Source organism: Lupinus angustifolius, chromosome LG01, assembly GCF_001865875.1.
Source record: "Lupinus angustifolius cultivar Tanjil chromosome LG01, LupAngTanjil_v1.0, whole genome shotgun sequence".
NCBI lineage: Eukaryota > Viridiplantae > Streptophyta > Magnoliopsida > Fabales > Fabaceae > Lupinus > Lupinus angustifolius.
This window is the reverse complement of record NC_032009.1, coordinates 20110017-20130562: the sequence shown is the minus strand read 5'-3', so window position 1 is coordinate 20130562 and position 20546 is coordinate 20110017. Positions and strand designations below refer to the sequence as shown.

General features: G+C 35.2%; 5 protein-coding genes across 6 annotated transcripts; 4 read left to right on the top strand and 1 right to left on the bottom strand.

The window, feature by feature from the left end:
• Positions 884 to 2563, top strand: LOC109359674. Its single transcript, XM_019604387.1, has 5 exons — positions 884 to 1160; positions 1268 to 1391; positions 1591 to 1915; positions 2132 to 2213; positions 2438 to 2563. Exons 1-5 carry the CDS (start codon positions 960 to 962, stop codon positions 2561 to 2563), a joined length of 858 nt encoding a protein of 285 aa, XP_019459932.1. The 5' UTR covers positions 884 to 959.
• Positions 3305 to 5249, top strand: LOC109352554 (transcription termination factor MTERF4, chloroplastic-like). Its single transcript, XM_019594645.1, has 2 exons — positions 3305 to 3368; positions 3501 to 5249. The coding sequence occupies exon 2, from the start codon at positions 3526 to 3528 to the stop codon at positions 5029 to 5031; it is 1506 nt and encodes a 501-aa protein (XP_019450190.1). The 5' UTR covers positions 3305 to 3368; positions 3501 to 3525; the 3' UTR covers positions 5032 to 5249.
• Positions 6622 to 12034, top strand: LOC109352553. Of its 2 annotated transcripts, none has more exons than XM_019594630.1 (8): positions 6622 to 6861; positions 7100 to 7232; positions 7637 to 7916; positions 8897 to 9025; positions 9112 to 9161; positions 9393 to 9490; positions 9686 to 9973; positions 11274 to 12034. In XM_019594630.1, exons 1-8 carry the CDS (start codon positions 6814 to 6816, stop codon positions 11754 to 11756), a joined length of 1509 nt encoding a protein of 502 aa, XP_019450175.1. In that variant the 5' UTR covers positions 6622 to 6813; the 3' UTR covers positions 11757 to 12034. The 2 variants fall into 2 exon arrangements, with proteins under 2 accessions (XP_019450175.1, XP_019450164.1); XM_019594619.1 differs by having other exon boundaries at positions 7634 to 7916.
• On the bottom strand, positions 12443 to 14247 carry LOC109352560 (hydroquinone glucosyltransferase-like). The gene is made up of 2 exons (XM_019594654.1): positions 13686 to 14247; positions 12443 to 13362 (listed from the first exon to the last, which is right to left on the bottom strand). The coding sequence occupies exons 1-2, from the start codon at positions 14194 to 14196 to the stop codon at positions 12458 to 12460; spliced, it is 1416 nt and encodes a 471-aa protein (XP_019450199.1). The 5' UTR covers positions 14197 to 14247; the 3' UTR covers positions 12443 to 12457.
• On the top strand, positions 14719 to 20254 carry LOC109352541 (protein NUCLEAR FUSION DEFECTIVE 4-like). The gene is made up of 4 exons (XM_019594580.1): positions 14719 to 14723; positions 17124 to 17450; positions 18572 to 19470; positions 19600 to 20254. The coding sequence occupies exons 2-4, from the start codon at positions 17142 to 17144 to the stop codon at positions 20066 to 20068; spliced, it is 1677 nt and encodes a 558-aa protein (XP_019450125.1). The 5' UTR covers positions 14719 to 14723; positions 17124 to 17141; the 3' UTR covers positions 20069 to 20254.

The following is a 20546-nucleotide window of genomic DNA, read 5'->3' as shown; positions in this document are numbered from 1 at the left end:
AATTTTATGACAATTTTATGGCTCTCTTTAAGGGCATTTTATGTCACTTTTATGGCTTTGTTTCCAAGCATCCAATGCTTGGAATCCAAGATACCAAGACTTTGCTTGCCTATAAAAGGACACATATAGAGAGCTTCAAAATCATCTTCACAACACACAACATCTCTTTCATTTACACATATATTGTGAGTGCATTCTTGGAGAGAATTCTTGTTCTACTTGAGAGAGTATTTGTGAGAAAACATATTGTCATTTGTCCTCATCATTATAAGAGGATTTCTTGTACTCTTCTTTTTTACATAGTGGAATTTTGCTCTTGATCGCCCGTGGTTTTTTTTCCTCTCACACTGAGGGGTTTTTCCACGTTAAATCTTGTGTGTTATTTTCTTTATCCTTTACTTGCTTCTCTTTTGTTCTCAATTGATCCAATCCTGTGCTTCCGCATTGTGCTCTAACCTTAACATCATCATCATATAGTCTCCAACATCACCATCTTTATTATTGTCTTCATCAACATCGGCATCACACAATTTATTACTGCTACAAGTACTACATTGTTGTTGCCGCCATCACTATTGAAGATTATTTTTGTGCATCAACCATCAAATAATATATATGACAAAAGTTGTATTGTAACTCAACTAGTTGTGTTGAAATGTTTTCTTTATGCTGTCCATTTTCACAATATGCATGTTAACAAAACTTTTTTTATAAGTTTATGTAATATTTCTTCTTACTGTAAATAACTAAATATATATGCTTTAACATTGTGTTTAGTGTAGCTATTTTGTATATATAATTCTGTGACGTTACTGATATATATATATAAAGATCTTTGACCAAAGTAGATCCCACAATCTTGTAACTTTGTTGCATATATATTAACTTTGTTTCAGTGAAAGGCATGCATGATGCATATATGCATGCAGGAGTAGCCAAAGTGACTCAAAATTCAAGAAATGAAAGAAATCCAGCAAGAAGATAATAAAGATGACAAGAAAGCATTAGCAAGAACTTTGTTCACAAACTGTGATATGAATGGTAGTGCTTGGAGCATGTGTTCTCTCATGACCGCTCTTCCATATTTTCCCACCTCTCACTCACATTCACACTCTTCACAGAACCCCAATGAATTCTCCACTCCAACAAATCACTTTGAGGTTGATAATTATGATTTCATTTTCTTCCTCTTTAGGTTCTTCAAAATGTGTCAATATTCCATTGTACCATAACCAATGAATCTATTTATTTGGCTTTGAAATCTCAGAGCTCTGGTATGGCTTGCTTTGATAACACCTGCTCCAATTGCTTCTCTGCTATTGATGAATGGCTTCAACATGCCTCCAATAATTTCTGCCACCCCTCAAACTTTGGGATCAAACATCATTCAGGTTTCTCACATACTTACCAATTCTCTCGTTAACCTTGCATGGTGAAAAATGAATGTGAGCATATATCCCTATCACATTGTTCATAAGTATCCTATGAAAATATTTACTAAGCATACCAGAGACTTTATATATTTGACTCTTCCTCTAATATATATATTTATTTGGATCCATACCTGATTCTAACAAATGTTTTCATCAGAATCTTTTGATTCTCGGCGAAATGAAGGCTCAGAAGAAGATTTGAGAATGTCAGCAGTACTGAATACATTTGGTATGGTTGATGAGGATGAACTTCGCAACATTACATTACCTTCAGTAAGAGAAGAGAGTCCTGTATTTCAAGGCCACACCCGGCTTAGATGCATATATGAAGGCTCAAGATATGGAACTAATAATGAAAGGAAAATATTGATAAGAAGGGCAAAAGGTGATGATGATGAATTATTGGATGAACTCAGAAGGAATAAGCAGGAAGCTAAAAGAGATGCACGCAGGAAGAGGAAGCATGTTCAAGTCATGCAAAAGTCAGAATCATCACTTTTTGTTTATGGCCTATCATTATAATGCAATGTACAATTACTTTTGTATTATAAAAAATCAAATTGTCTAGAAAAATTGTTTCTTTAGAGAACATTTGAGGGCGAGAATAAAGCATAAATTTCATAAACTTGTGTCACTTGAAGTTATGGATGTATTTGAGTGAGAATAAAGCATAAATTTGATGGTGGGTATTTTGATAGGATGAAAAGGAAGGAAGCTGCTATAAATGATTGGCAATTACACCAAACAAGAAAAGCCATGGGTGAGTTGGATAAACTTCAGGTATGTAAGCATGTTCTCTATCTATTGCACTCAGATGTGTTGTAGTTTTCCATAATGAGTTATATATACTCTATAGAGGATAGAGGAACAAAGCACAAGCCTCTATATATCCACTAGTTTTACAAGATGTTAGCTTTTTACTTTTAGTTACATTGGAGCTGTCAAGCTTTTACTTTCAGAAAATATGGACTTAACAAATATTTATTATTAATGTTGTGTTGCAGAATAAGTTGCAGAAAAAACTACTAATGGCATCAGCAAGAACTCAGAAGAAGATATGGCAGGTGAGGGAAAAGGCAGAGAAACAAAAGATGAACTTGAGGCAATCAACAATGAAAACATTATCTTAATCCATGCAGCATTAGTAAGAAGGTTGTCTAATAAAACAATGTTACAACTTTCCACCCAGTAGTACCTCCAATATAAAACAATGTTACTAACATTTGATACCATATTAATTACATTCCTTTCTGTTGGTATTACATAAATTATCACACAACACTCATTGATGCAATCTATTATTACATAAATTAGAATGAATGAATACCACATAAAATAGTACCTCCAATATAAAACTTACCAAATCGCAAAGAATTGAATTGAGGTTGATCTTAAAATTTAAAATATAAAAAATTGAATGTTGATTGGTATGCTCCTCCATTTGAAATACTTGTTGAAATGTATGTTCCGGTATAATATATAAGTACTCACTACTCACTGTCAAACAATATGTACAAAGTAACTTAAAATGAAGCATGAAGCAGATTTTCATAATGATAACCATATTTTACAATAACAAAGTAGCTTCATGATTACAAAAGACACATAGGTATTTTAAGGTTTTTGTTTTTGCTGGGTTAACCTTCTAAAAATACAATTTTACTTAACCAACTTACAAAATACAATAATTTATATTATTAAATTTAAAATTTAATTAACAAAAAGTAAAAATCAAATTCTAAAAGATAATGAAACATAAAGTATGAGTCTTTGACCTCAAAATTCGATGTATAAGTTTTCCAAATCCCAAATGAATGCAACAAATAAAGGTAAAAATAATAAATAAGGTTTTAGAGTTTTAGTTTATAATCGTGGTGGTGGTGTTGTTGGTAAGAGGGTGAGTTGTGTGAAATCGGCGCTGCTCCTCTTCTATTTCACTTACTGTCTCTCAATTATTATTACTTTTTTATTTAATTCATTGCTTTCAATTTTGATTTCTCTATTATTATTGCTCACTCTTTCATTTTTTTGTCATGTTCAACTATGGATAATATCTTCTTATTTCTGCAGATTCACTTTGTTCCTTCTAAAGATGAAAGTAATGACCTTTTCTGTTGGCATAACAAAACCCAACTTGTTGTTTGGGTTACCATTTAGCTGTGTGAGGAGGATCACAGGGTTTCACTATTCTGTTGCTAATAAGACATTCACTTGTTCTTCAATTGCTCAACCCACTGCCAATTTCGACTCCGGTCGAGTTCGCAGGAGAAAGGGAGGCTCCTCATCATTATATATTCATCCTAGTTTACCTGAAATGAGGAAAGATATGTTGGCCACGCGTAAAAAGGTTTACGAGTTCTTGATCAGTGTTGGCATTGTTCCAGATGAGCTTGATGGCCTTGAACTTCCAGTCACAATTGAGGTTATGACAGAACGCGTCGAATTTCTTCACAATTTGGGCCTTACAGTTGAAGACATTAACAATTATCCACTTGTCCTTGGCTGCAGTGTCAAGAAGAATATGGTTCCCGTGCTCGATTACCTTGGTAAACTAGGAGTCAGGAAATCTACATTCACACAGTTCTTGCGCAGATACCCGCAAGTGCTCCACGCTAGTGTGGTTGTGGATCTTGTGCCGGTGGTCAAGTATCTTCAAGGGATGGATATAAGGCCTGAAGATATTCCTCGTGTTCTTGAGCGGTACCCTGAAGTTTTAGGATTCAAACTCGAGGGAACCATGAGCACATCGGTTGCTTATTTGGTTGGAGTTGGGGTAGCAAGGAGGGAAATCGGAGGGGTCTTAACTAGGTACCCTGAAATTTTGGGGATGAGAGTTGGTAGAATCATCAAGCCTTTTGTAGAGTTTCTACAGAACTTGGGAATTCCAAGGTTAGCCATTGCTAGACTGATAGAGCAACGGCCTTATATTCTTGGATTTGGGCTGGACGAGAAGGTGAAGCCAAATGTCGAATCCCTTGAAGAGTTTAATGTTAGGAGAACATCACTTCCCTCTATAATCGCGCAGTATCCTGACATCATTGGAATTGACTTAAAGCCAAAGCTTGTCAATCAAAGAAGTTTACTCAATTCTGTACTCGATTTGGATCCTGAGGATTTTGGCAGAATCGTTGAGAAGATGCCACAGGTTGTTAGTCTCAGTAGTGAACCTATGCTGAAGCACGTTGATTTTCTTAAGGAATGTGAATTTTCCTTGCAGCAAATGAGGCAGATGATTGTTGGATGCCCTCAACTACTTGCTTTAAACATTGACATCATGAAACTTAGCTTCGATTACTTCAAGGTGGAGATGAAGAGACCTATGGAAGACTTGGTTACTTTCCCAGCTTTCTTTACTTACGGTCTGGAGTCAACCGTAAAGCCTAGACAAAAGATGGTCACCAAGAAAGGGTTGAAGTGTTCTCTTGCATGGATGCTTAATTGCTCTGACGAAAAATTTCAGCAACGAATGGATTATGATACTATTGACATGGAAGAGATGGAAATGGAACCATCATTTGACATGAATTCACTAATGCAACCAAGGAGTTATGATGAATCCGGTTCTGATTATGAAGATAGTGATGATGATATTGATTAGAATGGTGATAGTACCTCAATAACTAGTGTACCTGGAACAATTTTGATCTTATATGTGTTACATATGGGATGTGATGTGTTGTAATGTAGCATTAACATGTAGTTCTTATCCATTGTAATGTGTTACATAGTGGACTTGTTTTGCAATGAAAAAAGCTTAATTCTTATCCACTTATGTGACCACTACTAGGAGGAACATATGCAACTATTCTTTAGGAATTGTCTCTGTGTATAAATCTATCAGATTTTGATTCCAAATCATTCCATTATTTGATGTATCATGCTCTTCAAAATGGCTTAGCAGCTATTGACTTTTGTTGATAATATAACTTTGGTATCTGTACTTTGATAATGGTAGGCTTACTTTACAATGAACTTTGGGTAGTTTATGTAGAATAGGTTTAGTAGCATGTTTCATATTCAGGGTGCTTTTCTGTTATGACTTATGACCCTTATCAAGTTTGTAGGTTTGTTTGTTGGAGGGTTTTACTTTATTGGTGTGAGTATTGATGTTCACATATTATTTTCAAAGTTTGTATTTGAACCAAACCATATTTGACTACTGATACCTACTTGGCTTTGTTAGTTGGAGGATTTGTTTATCCCATCCTCACTTGAATGGTAAGGTATTCATGTCAATCTTTGAGTTTGTTTGAATTAAGGTTGGTTTCCCAATTTATATTTCTTATATTTTGATATTTTTATTTGATGTCTTACAATTTGGTTCCAAGGCATTTTTGCTAGATTGTATGACTTTTCCCATACCAGTCCTGACTTTTACTTCCCCCGAACTTCTTCTATTTGAATGTGTTTATTCAATTCTGTATAAAATAATGACATATCTTTAGCTATAGTAGATATTGCATTTGATTTTAACGATCTATCTACCATTATAATCTTATTTTTAACAAGGTTTTTAAGTGTTTTTGCTAGTAATTTAGAACACTTACCTATGTCATTTCATATATCATTGATTCTATACTATTTTCACATTTTATACACATATTCAAATATTTGTACATGTAATAAAAATAAGTAATAATATTGAGAAGATTTTGTCTAAAAATGAGAGAATATATACTATTTAGTCAAGTCTATAATTAAAAAATTATTTCACTCATATTAATCACCATGTTTACATTGCATGCAACATGAAGTAGAAGTATAATATTTAAGCTATGAACTAATATTTTTTAATTTTTTTTGGGAATGGATCAAAGTGAATATTTACTCTAATTTTAAATCATATAAAATTTATTTATTTTTAAGTAACATGGATAGGATTACTTGTTGAGTATACAAATTTATTTAGGAAATTCTTTTCTCTAATAAAAGGAATTGAGAGGTTATGAATCACTCATGTACATGCCTAGTGATTTATGAAATTATATTTTGTTTCTAATTTTTATATATGTTTTAGTATAAAAATATATTTATGTTAAATGTTAATAAAAATAGCTTTGAATAAAGGAAAAATATAATAAAATTTGAAAGAATTGAAGGTGAATCTATAAATTTGGATTGTTTGTGTTTGGAATTATGAAAGGCATAAATAAATTGTAATTGATGAGTTTTTGAGAAGTGAGTAAAAACGACGTAGTGTTGAACGCGTTAGCTTTTTTGTCATCGCCATCTCTTCTGTTACCACTGACCTTCCTTCCCGAATCATTCATTCAATTTCAATTTCAATTTCAAATTCAAATTCAATTTCAATTTCAATTCATTCCCTAAATCACAGTTTCAGTTTTATTAGCATCGCAATTTACAGAAACTGGTTTCGATTATGCAACGTCGCAATCCACACACTGACGAATCAACCACGCCCTTACTGGTATATATATCTATATATCTATCTATCTTTCATCATTTATTTTGTAACAACACATCTTCTATTCCTACAAAATGAAATTATAATAAAAAATTGCATCATTTCCATTTCCGTGTATGTACATTTCAATTCCTCAAATTCCGTGAATGAATAGGGGAAATGGAAAACAAAGGTAATCAAACTAATGCTAGTTTAGTTCAAATGCTTTTGTTGCTAACTTGTTAATGCTTCTCTTTTATAGCCACAGCAGCAGGGTAATGGTGATGATGGGTTTATTCCTCAGATATTTTCATCTGTGCCAGCTCTCAATGAAGCTGCTTCTTATCTTGCTCAAACAACATCATACCTAACTGGTTGTTTCTCTGATTATTCAGGTATGCTTCTTTTTTGCTATATCCAATTCTTCAACCCTTTACCTGCTAACCTAATACCATAGTATCATTGCTTGCCTTGTAACGTGGAAGTCACGAGTTCAAATCCTGGAAATAGGCTCTTCGATTGCGAGGATAAGGCTGCACCCTCCTCATATCCCACTAGATGAGAGCCTCGTGCATTGGGCCTTCCAACATTTTGTTGAATCTGAATGACTTTAGGATTGACTTTTCTTATGTAACGTGAATATATAGTTGCACTCATTTGTAATGCTTTGCTTCTGAACATGTTATCTTATTTGATTTAGAGTGACTTCGTATCGTTTATGTTTTTTTAGTTTTACTAACTAAAAGCATTCGAATTTGCAAATTTTTAAACCTTAAAGCTTTTGTTACCTTTTCAGTAGAACACTCCCCCAGAGATTCAAGTGCTTCTAGCATTCATGCTCAAGAGCTTGTGCCAGTTTCTTCTGGAGAAGCTGAGGCATCTTCATCTACTGAAATTCATCACATTTCTTCTAACATAAACCATTTAGCAATTGCTGAATCATTCAACACTGCAACTTCTACACCTCCACCTAGGCATGATGATATCGCAAGGACTTCTAGTAGAGATTCGTTACTAAATGGCAGTGCACTTGTAGAATCAAGTCGCTCTGGACAAAGTGTCATTTCTATTTTCCAAAGGTACAGTCTGTCAATTCATTCTGGATGTTACGATTTTTCCTGAAAAGCCCATACAAAATAACATCTTTTGTCAACATTGTTTTTGTTGTACCAAAAAACATTTTATCACTGTCTACATTCAGTTTTTTCTTTCATTTTTTGTTCTTTTTATTATGTTGTTTTTCCATGATTTTATTTCTTTTCCAAGAGTCTTGCACAAAGCAGAAGTATTATTTAGGATACTATAATTAAACAGAATTATTTCCTCCCTGTTTTTAGTGGGGTTTCAATGAGTGTAATTGGTATCAGAGCATGACCCTCTTGATGTTGGACCACCCTCAAATGTCTAGTCCTGCAAACTGTGTTTCAGATGTCCAATCTTGGGGCTTGAGGGGTATGTGTTAAGATTAACCCACATTGGATGGGAATGGCCAAGCTAGTGCTTATAAGGACTTAGGCATTGGTCACCCTATGAACTAGCTTTTTGCAATTCTAATAACGAGGGAAAGAAATGGAGTATGTAGGCTCTACAAATAAATGCTGACTGTTTCTGTTTTGATTGAAAATTTCTTACGGGTCTCACTTTGAGATTTTTTCTCAGCTCATGTTGTACATTGATAATCAGTTTTTTTAATGGATTGCATTTTTTGGGTGGATTATTGTGATAAGCATAAAAATATGCTTTCTGTATCTTCAATGCATTAGAACCGATTTATTTGATACAGAATCTCTCACAATATATAAGAATTTTGTGTATAATTTTTTTCTGCACTAAATATTGTGAAATGTGTTATTGGTCGTATACTACCCAAAACGGCCAATATATATGTCTTAAGCTCTTCCATCATATCTACTTAATGTTTAGGCTACCATTGGTTTATACTAACACTACAGTTTTTTGTGTTTTACCCATCATGTAAATATATGTTGGTTTCTCCATCTAAACTCCACAGTGAAGTCCTTTTGACATGGGGATGATGAACTTGTTATCATGATTTCAGCTTGGTTAATCGTGCTCGAAGGACTGTGCTTGGGTCTGCAGATGATATAGGTTGGCTTCAGCGAGCTCCAGGAATGCCTCCAGTTGAAGATGGAACAGAGAGGTTCCTGGAAATTCTTGACAACATCAAGTAAGTACCTTATTGTTTTATTTTTCCGTAATCTTCTATTTATTGTTTATTATTAACCCAGTTTTGCCTTATTTTGTTTTTGTCAGGCATGGTGTTCACAGGTTACCAAATTCAGTGGTTTATTTGTTAATTCCAGGTAAAGTGATTCATTATGGTCATGGTCAGCCATGACTACCGCCTCCCTCCTTCAATATATATATTAAAAACAGACACAGCAAAAGCCTACAATCCAGAATTATAGAGCTTCTGGAATGAGATGTGTTTTGTGACCATTTGGGATGGATCAGGATGTAAATAGTAGAACTCTTGAAGTTCCTTGTTGCAACACTTTCTTTGTTATTAACTGCTGTGCCTTTTACTTTGGCAGGTCTTTTCAGTAACCATGGTCCACTTTACTTTGTCAATACGAAAGTCAGTTTCTCAAAACTTGGTTTGACCTGTCATATTGCAAAGATTCATAGTGAGGTATGTTATAGTAGTATGGGCTCTGCACGTGGGTCTCTTAATCCAAAGTAGTTGTAGTTGTCATATGATAAATAACAGTGCTAAATGGTGATAACTGTAGGTCTTACAAAAAAATGCTAACTAATTTTTGTGTAGACCATATTGGTGTTCCTGTTCTTACGTTCTATTACTAAATGTTGATTGATTATTAATTAGGCTTCAGTTGAGAAAAATGCCAGAGAACTAAAAGATTATATTGAAGAAATTTATTGGGGTTCAAACAAACGTGTTCTGCTTCTTGGACATAGCAAAGGAGGAGTAGATGCAGCAGCGGCTTTATCGCTGTATTGGTCTGATTTGAAAGATAAGGTTGCTGGGCTGGCTTTAGCGCAAAGTCCCTATGGTGGTACTCCTATAGCTTCAGATCTTTTGCGAGAAGGACAGCTTGGAGATTATGTAAACGTAAGGAAACTTACAGAGATTCTCATCTGTAAAGTAATAAAGGTATTTTCAGTTCTTCTATCATAATACGAACTTTTTATTCCTTGTTTGTACTTAAAATGTGTGTTTTCGGAACAACTTTTCTGATCTGGCATTTCCTTCTTGTGTGAGAAACTGCAAATACTAGAGCAAAAGGATCTACATACATGTTTTTTTCCATAGAGACTATGACCATTTTTTATTGCTTGAAATCTGGCATCTGCTAAGATATACAGTACAATATTTTGAATGTGTGGGTAGAGATTGATCCCCAAGTGAATGGGCTGCATAGAAATAATGAAGGTTATGTGTGAATAAGAGGGAGTTTACAGGAGAGTCTTCACCTTAGGGAAGAGATTTGCAGATATAATTTTCTTCCTTTCTCTGTCTTCTACCCACATCTTGACTTATCTGCCATTTTCTTTATAATTGAAGCTCTGCTTAATTTTCCTACATTTTATTTAGTGACATACATTTTCTATTAAATCTCATTTTACTTGAGGGAACATATATTTATTTTTTGATTCGCAATGTTACTTGCTTGGTTCTCTCAGAACATATTTGTGAGCTAAATTGTTGTCTAAGATCTGAGTGAAGGAAGTGTAGGACTGCAGGGATTTTTTAGTTACATGATTTATGTAGTCATAGTTTAAAGGAAGAGATGAAAAGGGGAAGATAAATATGTTTAAAAGTTGAATTTTATAAATATTATACTGATAGAAACTTTATGGATTGTACCTCCTTACAGTGGATGTATGAAGTTAGTGAGTTTTTTTTCTTCATAAAATAAGTAGGAATGGGATATTTTTGAAGTCAGGTAGGGGGTAGCTAGTGCGATCATGTCATTGAGAGGTGTGTTGCAAGTTTAAGAAAGTTAGTGGTGCAATGGGTGAGGGTTGGGTCGCTTAACCAGACTAGCCAATGATCTGGTTCATGGTTGGTCTGACCTGTCTGTCCGATCCAATTCTGAGAATTTATGTGATAAGAACCTTGAGAGAACCATACCACAAAAGCCAGCTATTGTAGTTGGAGACCCCAAAGCCTTATAAATGCCACATTAGAATCCCATACTTCCAATGTGTTCAAGTCTCATACGGTGCAATTGGGTCCTATCCATATGATACTATTTATTTGATGTAGTAAGTTATTAATCAAACTTGCTGGTTTTTGCATTATATTCAATATTGTCTTGTCAGCAACACAATTATGCTATTGTCTTAGGTGTGGTCAGTATCCATTAGTTCTTTGGAATGTCCAGAGATTATTGAATTTAACATCTCCTGTTACTATTTCACTCATTGTCTATTATCTATCATTGGTGAAGGGTGACATGCGATCTTTAGAAGATTTGACATACGAAAGACGAAGAGAATTCTTAAAGGAACATCATCTGCCCGGTGAAGTGCCTGTTGTTTCCTTCCACACTGAAGCTGGCATCTCCCCTGCTGTTTTAGCCACGTTATCTCATGTTGCACATGCGGAACTTCCCCTGGTTGCCCCAGCCGGCGAGCCTACAAAATTCCCTGTGGTGATGCCACTTGGTGCTGCTATGGCTGCTTGTGCGCAGTTGCTGCAGGTGAGGTATGGTGAGAAGAGTGATGGGCTTGTGACTTGCCGAGATGCGGAAGTTCCTGGATCCGTTGTGGTACGACCTAAACGAAAATTGGACCATGCTTGGATGGTTTATTCGTCGCTAAATGATGACCCTAAGGAAGGAGATGCGTCTCAGGTATGTGAGGCTCTGTTGACTCTACTGGTGGAAGTTGGGCAGAAAAAGATGCATGAGCAAGCAAGGAAAGATGAATGAGCCATACAAAATTTCTGCTATACCTGTAGATATTTTCCTATACAAAAATTATATTGTATTTATTTATTCTCTCAGGGAAAAAGGTTGTGGGTTATAGATAAGAATGCAAGTTCACAATATAGCTGATCTTGTATGTCCAACACAGCTCACATTTTTGTATTATGTTAAAGTTTTTAGGAAAGGATAGTGTTGAATGAAAATGGGTGGTGAATAAAGAAAGCAGCAACTAAGATATGTAAGGCGATGTAGTGACAATTGCTCTAGTCTTGACCCCTTCATTATAAGCCTTGTTGATTTCATATTCACTAGCACTTTTTGAAACACCAAGAACCTCATAAATCCATGCCCAAACGTGATCGATATACTCAAAACATGACTGCATGTGCCACTCTTGTGCTGGGTCAAATCATACACTATTATACTATATGCTTATCAATTTTAAATTCCCTGGGAATGTTGATTAGTTTTGAGAAAAAAACAATAATTAATGAAGGTCAAAAGTGTTGTACTTGATCTTGGACATGTCAGACGTTATGACCTTTAGCTTCCAACACAAACATCAAACATGCATTTATTTAATAATACATTACAAATGAATAGTGAATGATGTGTTACTATGTATAAATTTTTACATTAGTGGTACATATGCATTACCCTATAAAACATCATATAATATCTTAATTTTAATGTATTTTTTTCCATCAGATGTTTTGGAATTTGTGTGCCAGAATAGAAAGTGCCCTTGTTGAAGAACCATGTTCACTTAGTGCGACAGCAGCAGCATCACTTAAGTCCTTGATTCTCTTGCGAATTTGCAAGCCCTCCTCTTCTTCCATTATTATCTTTATAACTCTTGCAATCTCCTCATGCTTTACTATTCCACTACTTTGATCATCAACCTTTGGCCTCACTGCCACTTTTAGAACATCAGTGAGCACTATTGCATTCATTCTTTGTTCTGCAAATAATGGCCATGCAATCATTGGTACACTGTGAACCACACTCTCTAGAGTTGAGTTCCAACCACAATGACTCAAGAACCCACCAGTTGATCCATGACTAAGGATTTCAATTTGTGGTGCCCATGATGGAACCACTAAACCTTGCTCTTTTGTTCTGTTCAAAAAACCAGATGGTAGATAGCTCAGGTGGTCCTCCATTTGTCCCATTAGATAAGATGAACTAGCAGAATTATTTGGAGCTCTCAAAACCCATAAAAACTTTTGACCACTCAATTCTAATCCAAATGCTATCTCATTCAGGTTGTCATGAGTGATTGTTCCACCACTCCCAAAACAAATATACAAAACAGATTTTGGTGGTTGGTTGTTTAACCATTGAATACACTCCATTTGGCTTTCCTTACTTGTTGAACCGGTTCCAATGATGGGTCCAACTGGATAAACAGAAGGACTATCTACAAAGGTTGTTTTTTCTTGTACAGCTCTTATGGCTTCTGCTTCCATATCTGTGAAGCTATTCACTATGATACCATCAACAAAATAGAGCTTTTGGCATAGACCAAGATATATTTTGTAGATTTCACTTGATCTTTCATAAAGAACCAAGTCCACAAGATCTTTGACCTGGAAAGGTATAATGCTACCTACAATGACAAACTATAATATATAAGAGCTAAGGGTCAACAATATAAAAATGTATGAATCTATTATGGTCATGTGAATCTTTGGAGGACTAAAATTTATGCTAGGTTGCAACCATTTACTTGAGTTACTTATTTGGTGGTTATTGTATCTTTGGACGACCATTAGATGATTAATATTGCCATAGTGAAACATATATACATATATCTTTTTTCTCGATAAAGAAAAATTGTATTAAACTGAGTATAAGGGGTGCTCACCCAGTACGAAAGAACATATATACATGCATAACAGAGAGAGAGAGAATGGAGGTGAGCATCATTACCTGGAACATTCACTGTCTTGGTTGAGTCTATAAACTGAGAGGAAACAGTCTCATCAAGCTTTGGAAAAGAAAGACAGAAGGATAGGGTTAAGGCTCCAGAGGTAAAGAAAACATAAGACAAGATATTGAATTGGTTAGCAAGATGAAGTGCATCGCTTGAAAAAACATCAAATATTAAAGCAACAAGGTGAGTACGAGTATTTAGTGAGGTAAGTGCTTCATGCAGAAATGGAAGAGAGTGTGTGACTGTGAGTTTCATGTGTATTGCAGGGTGAACATTTTGAGGAAGGTCTTGAATACTTATATGAGGAAGAATATTGAAGTCTATGTTTGGTGGGAGAGAGTTAAGGATAGCTTTGATGGAAGGAGTAGGAGGACCAAGTGTAGGGATAAGAAGTGTAAGATGGAGATTATTGTGTTGATGAATTAGTGTCTTGGCAAACTCAACAAGTGGAATTAAGTGGCCTTGTCCAGGGCATGGAACCATGGCAATGCATGTTTTTTTCTCCATGGTTCAACTTTGAGATAAGTTGTGAAGGGATAAACTCATTTCAACTTCAGATGACAGACATCTTATAGGGAGTGGAATATGAAGCCACAGAAATAACTACCAAACCATATTTCCAATAGGTTACCAAAATCACTTACTCTTCACTTTACCATTAAACCATATTTTGTTCTTGAATAGGCCGTCACACATGTTAGAAATTTTTGGGTTGCAATGTTTAAATGGGGTCATAGTAATTATTTTAACAATTCAAATTGGGGTGAGGCAGTGTAAACATTAGCATACATCCTAAATAGAAGTCCAACTAAAAGATTGGGCTACAAGACACATGAGAAAGTTTGGTCTGGCCTTAAACCAAATGTGGGTTATCTCAAGGTATTTAATCTGTTATGGTCATGTACCCGAGGTAAGAAGGAGAAAACTTGATGATAGGGGTGAAAAGTTGAGATTTTCTTGGGCTATCACACCACTGGGGCATACAGAGTTCTTAACCCTCTAACTCAGAAGTTCATGATCCATAGAAATCTGAGGTTTGATGAAAGTCAAAGCTGGAAATGGAACCAAGAAGATAATAATCTCGGTGTTAAAACAAGGCTGCAACTTGATGAGACTAGGCTGCAACCTAATGAAAGTGAAGTGAGAATGGATGACATTGGTAAAGAAGACTCAGCTGGTGAGGAAGGCTTATTTGAGGCTCAACCTTCAAGCACCACAATAACATCTTAAAGGATGATACAACCATCATCTAGGCTCAGGGACTATGAGGTTTTTTTAGACTCCACAATCACAGTAGAAGGCGATTTTGTGCATATGGCTTTGCTGGCAGAAATGGAACCACTATGCTTGGAGGATGCTCTTAGACAAACACATTGGATTGAAGCTATGGAAGAGGAGTTAATATCCATTGAAAGAAACAAATCATGGACCTTAACAAATCTACCAAGTGGAAAGAAGGCCATAGCTGTAAAATGGGGTTTTAAGACCAAGCTAAATCAAGTGGGGAGGTCTCCAAACATAAAGTCAGATTGGTAGCAAATGGTTTCTTATAGAAGCATGGATTTGATTATGATGAAGTATTTGCTCTTGTTGCCAGAATTGAGACAATAAGACTTGTGATAAGTCTAGCTAGCTACAATGGTTGGGAGATCCATCAAATGGATGTGAAGTCAGCATTTCTTGATGGACCTATTGATAAGGAGGTATTTATGACTCAACCACGAGGGTTTGAAACTAAAGGCAAAGAGGAAATGATGTATAAATTGCATAAGACTCTCTACGGGCTGAAGCAAGCTCCTAGAGCATGGAACAGAAGAATAGATGTTTTTTTGTTGCAACTAGGATTCACAGAGTGCACAAATGAGCATGGTGTGTATGTGAAGGGAAAGCACACAACTGACCTTCACATACTATGCCTATATGTTGATGACCTTCTCATTACTGGTGGAGAACTCAAGAATATCTATGCATTCAAGCATGAGATGTAGGCTGAATTTGAGATGAAAGATCTAGGAGAATTGTCTTATTTCCTAGGCATAGAATTCAAAAGAACTAAACAATGAATCTTCATACACCAAATTAAGTATACCTCTGATGTATTGCAGAGGTTTCAAATGATGAACTGCAATCTAGTAGCAATCCCTATTAAGGTTGGAACTGTGTTATGCCAAGGAGAAACAGACCAAGAAGTAGATAAGACATTGTTTAGGCAAATGGTAGGCTCATTGAGGTATGTGTGCAACTCAAGGCCCGACATCACATATGGAGTTGGATTAGTAAGCAAGTTTATGGAGTCTCCTAAATAAAGTCACTTAGGTGAAGTGAAGAGATTGTTGAGGTACTTAAAAGGAACCATTGGTTATGGGATTTTGTATCCTGCAAGTTCAAACAGAAGCAACAACAAGTTGATTGTCTACTCTGATGCAGATTGGTGTGGTGACAAATCAAATAGGAAGAGCACAACTGACTACTTATTTCATCTAGGCAATGCTCCTGTGAGTTGGTGTTTCAAGAAGCAGGATGTAGTTGCCTTATCCTCATGTGAAGTTGAGTACATAGCAGCTAGCATGAGTGATTGTTAGGTTGTGTGGTTAGATATGTTGATGGAAGAACTAAGACTGGAAACAGAAGGAGTGTAGATGATGGTAGACAACAAATATGCCCTTAACCTAACAATGAATCTTGTGGCTCATGAAAGAAGCAAACATTTGGAGACTACATTTTACTACATAAGAGATCAAGTAACCAAATGAAAGATAAAGTTGGAATTCTGCACTTCAGAAAACCAATTGGCTGATGTGTTTACCAAACCATTGAAGAAGGGAAGGTTTGAAGAACTGAGACACGAGATTGGAGTCATTAGTCTAGCTAGTATGAATTAAGGAAGAGTGTTAAGAATAATGTAGTTCTTTTAGCTAGTTTTGTTAATCGATTAATAGTTTGAATAATCGATTAAACAAATTATTATTTCTATTATAAAAGACCCTATGCTTGGAATGAAAAATGTGAAATATTATTCGATTCTCACTCAATAATCAATTAATTTCTTTCTTTCCTTCCTTACAATAGATAAGTCATTTGTTCCAGCATTTTATATTTTTCATATTATATCAAGGATACTCCATATATAATTTAGTAGATACACTCATCCCAGTATAGTTATATTAATTAATTTATTTGTGATAACATACTTATTTTGATTCTATTTCAAACACTCGATGAATATATGTTGAAGTAGAACACCATGTCCATAATTATTTATGATAACGTCGTATTTAAGAAATAAAATGTAATATTTTTTTATTGGTGAGGTTGTTGAAAGATAGTATTATTTAGTTTGAGCTTGGTGGGTTATAGAATAAATAAGGAGAGAGAGAGAGAAGAAGCATTATCTATTTGAGTTTGATGTTGTAATATATAGGAGGAAGAAGAAGAAGAAAGTGATAATAACAATGGTTGGTGAATCAAGAAAGTGGGTAATATTGATAGCATCAATATGGATCCAAGCATTGACAGGAACAAACTTTGACTTCTCTTCATACTCATCTGATATGAAAACTGTTCTTGATATAACTCAGCTTCAACTTAATTATCTTTCTGTTGCATCTGATATGGGAAAAGCTTTTGGTTGGTGTTGTGGTCTTTCACTTCTCTATTTCCCTTTCTCCTTTGTCATTTTCATCTCTTCTTTCTTAGGCCTTCTTGGTTATGGTCTTCAATGGCTTCTTCTTATCAGACTCATCACCTTGCCTTATATTCTCGTACGTTATTCTTACTCTTTTATATTCATTCTTAAGGATTTCATTCAACATCTTCATGCATGTTTACAAAAACAACACTGTAACCCATTCATTTAGTTAATAATAATTAAAATGAATAGTAGATGATACATATAAAACTCATACTCATACATTGTTGGTGCATACATGTTTCTGTGTATGAACTATGAAGGTTGCATATGGGTGGTGGATATACCATTTTCCTAGTTATGTGGGGATTTAACAACTGATAACACCAAAAGCGTGACTCTCGTGGAACCACACATGTCAATATTATCAGCTTATTGAATAGAGAGTATATAACTTAATAGATCATTGCTTATTTGTTGATTATTCCTTACAAATAAAGTTGTTGGTTAAATGATGACCCCTCAAGTTGAAATTGGCAGTAGGTTAAACAAAAGGAGGTGTTGAGTGGGATACAGAGTCATGTAGGTCCATATTTAAGATGCTGCCAACCAACTTTAAACCAAAACTTCACCCAACTATTGGACCACCAATTTATAGTACACTATATTTTAAAATATAATTTAAAACTTCATCATAATTAACACCATCATATTGAAAGATGAGGATTTGTGTAGAGGGTAAGTCAAAATCATATCATAGGATATGGATCCATAAAATAAACTAACACATACATGTTCTACATACTATTGTATACATGAAGCATAGAGCCAGGTAAATAGGTAAAACAAAAATCTTTGCTACACTTTCATTATAGTTGGAAGTATAAGGAGTAGTTGTGGTAAATTCATTTTTAGTTTCTCAGAGATCATCCTAGACAGGAACTGCAATTTTCACCACCTAAGACTATAACCTTGTTAATTAAACTTACAAGAGTTTTGTAATATCTTTCAATCATATATCACTTCCTACATGTGTAATTTAGTTATATTATAAGAGTTAATATTTTTAATGATGTGACAATGTAGAGTTAGTTGATAATGTAGCAAACCTTTTATTACTGTGATGTTTACTTAAGGTATATCCTTATAGCATAAAACAATCCCGTAGTGCATGCTAATTACATAATCTTTTGTAATGTTTATGATTCCATATTGGTTGCTACTAAGAAAACAACATATGTGTACATTGGACAGGTACTTTTTCTAAGCTTGATTGCAGGGTGTAGCATCAGCTGGTTCAACACAATCTGCTATGTCTTATGTATCAAACATTTCTCTGCAAACCGTTCACTTGCATTATCCTTAAGCATTAGTTTCAATGGTGTAAGTGCAGCTTTGTATACACTCATTGCCAATGCAATAAATTCAAGTGATCACACTCATTATCTCCTCCTCAATGCACTTCTTCCTGTGATTATTTCTATACTAGTTCTCATTCCAATCCTCCAGGAACCACAACCACAGCCACATTCCCTCGAGATCATTCAGCGCGACTCTATTGTTTTTCTCTGGCTCAACATCCTTGCCCTTGTTACAGGACTTTACCTCCTCTTCCTTTATCCCATCTCTTCTTCCTCAACCGCAGCACGCATTGTCCTTGCAGGCGCCATTTTTCTACTCGTACTACTCCTATTCTTACCTGGCATTGTGTACTCTAGAGAATGGTCTTGCTTTACTGTCTCTACAACAAGCTTTTCACTATACAATTCAAGGTTTAATTCAATTGGCAATGATGAAGGTTATGAGCTTAAAGAAGAACTCATTAGTAAGAAGAACGATGCGACGAAAAATGGCAGTTCAGAAAGTGAAAGAGAGAACGAACGTTGCTTTGTGAATGTGTTGTTGGAGAGAGACAAGGTTACAATGCTTGGTGAGGAGCATCCAACAAGGTTGTTAATTAGTAGATGGGACTTTTGGCTGTACTACATAGCATATTTCTGTGGAGGAACAATTGGATTGGTTTACAGCAACAACTTGGGTCAAATTTCACAATCATTAGGACACATTTCTCAGATCACATCTCTTGTCACACTCTATTCAACATCTTCTTTCTTCGGTCGCCTTCTCTCAGCTGCACCTGACTTCTTAAGCGGGTATGTTATATAGGACCTTATTGGTAGTCATAAATTTACATATAATGCTACATAGCTAGAAAATATTAACCATAATTTGAATTTTCCTTTACACAATAACTAATTTGCTAATGTTGTTTGACAAAGCAGGAAGATACAGTTTGCAAGAACTGGGTGGTTTGCATTAGCCCTGGTGCCAACACCTATTGCATTCATTTTGCTGGCCAATTTTGGCAATAAAGCAGCATTACAAATATGTACCAGCATGATAGGCCTAAGTTCTGGCTTTGTGTTTTCTGCAGCAGTATCTATCACATCAGAACTATTTGGCCCAAACAGTGTTGGTGTGAACCACAATATCCTCATCACAAACATTCCTCTAGGTTCATGCCTCTATGGCCTCCTTGCAGCTTTGGTTTATGACTCCAATGCAGGGAGCTTAATGCATGATCCTAAGTGGCTGCACGAAATGACCACATGCATTGGTAGAAAGTGCTATTTTCAGACCTTCATTTGGTGGAGTTTCATTTCAATGGTAGGATTGCTTTCAAGCTTCTTGCTTTTCTTGCGGACTAAGGAAGCTTATGACAATTTTGAAACAGATAAAAACATAACATAGCACAGTCAATATAGTTTTGGAATCAGAACTTTTTAACTGTGCTATGATATGAACAATATTTTATTTTGCTCTTAAATGTAATTAATTCTATCAGAAATATGAAAGATAGGAATTTATATTAAACTGTACTAATGTGCTACCAGATCTTTAAGCATATAGAATATATGATAGTAGGTTGAATGAGAATAGTTTGTGATCATAGAAAAGGGGAGATTGTAGCGACAAAAAATCCAAGCCCACTTTTGTTGCCCCAAGTTCTTACTTGAGCATGAGTTTTGATTGATAACCATTGATGTGATTTTTGAATGGTTTATTCCTACCGAGATAACCAAATAAGAGAAGGATTGGGTGCTTACCATTACCATGCAATGCAGAAGATCAACAATGTCTTTGGTGTGATCCTTTGAGACAATCAACCCAATTAGTTTGCTTTTGCTGAATTTGACTTTGAGACTAAATGCTACTTCAAATATCCTTA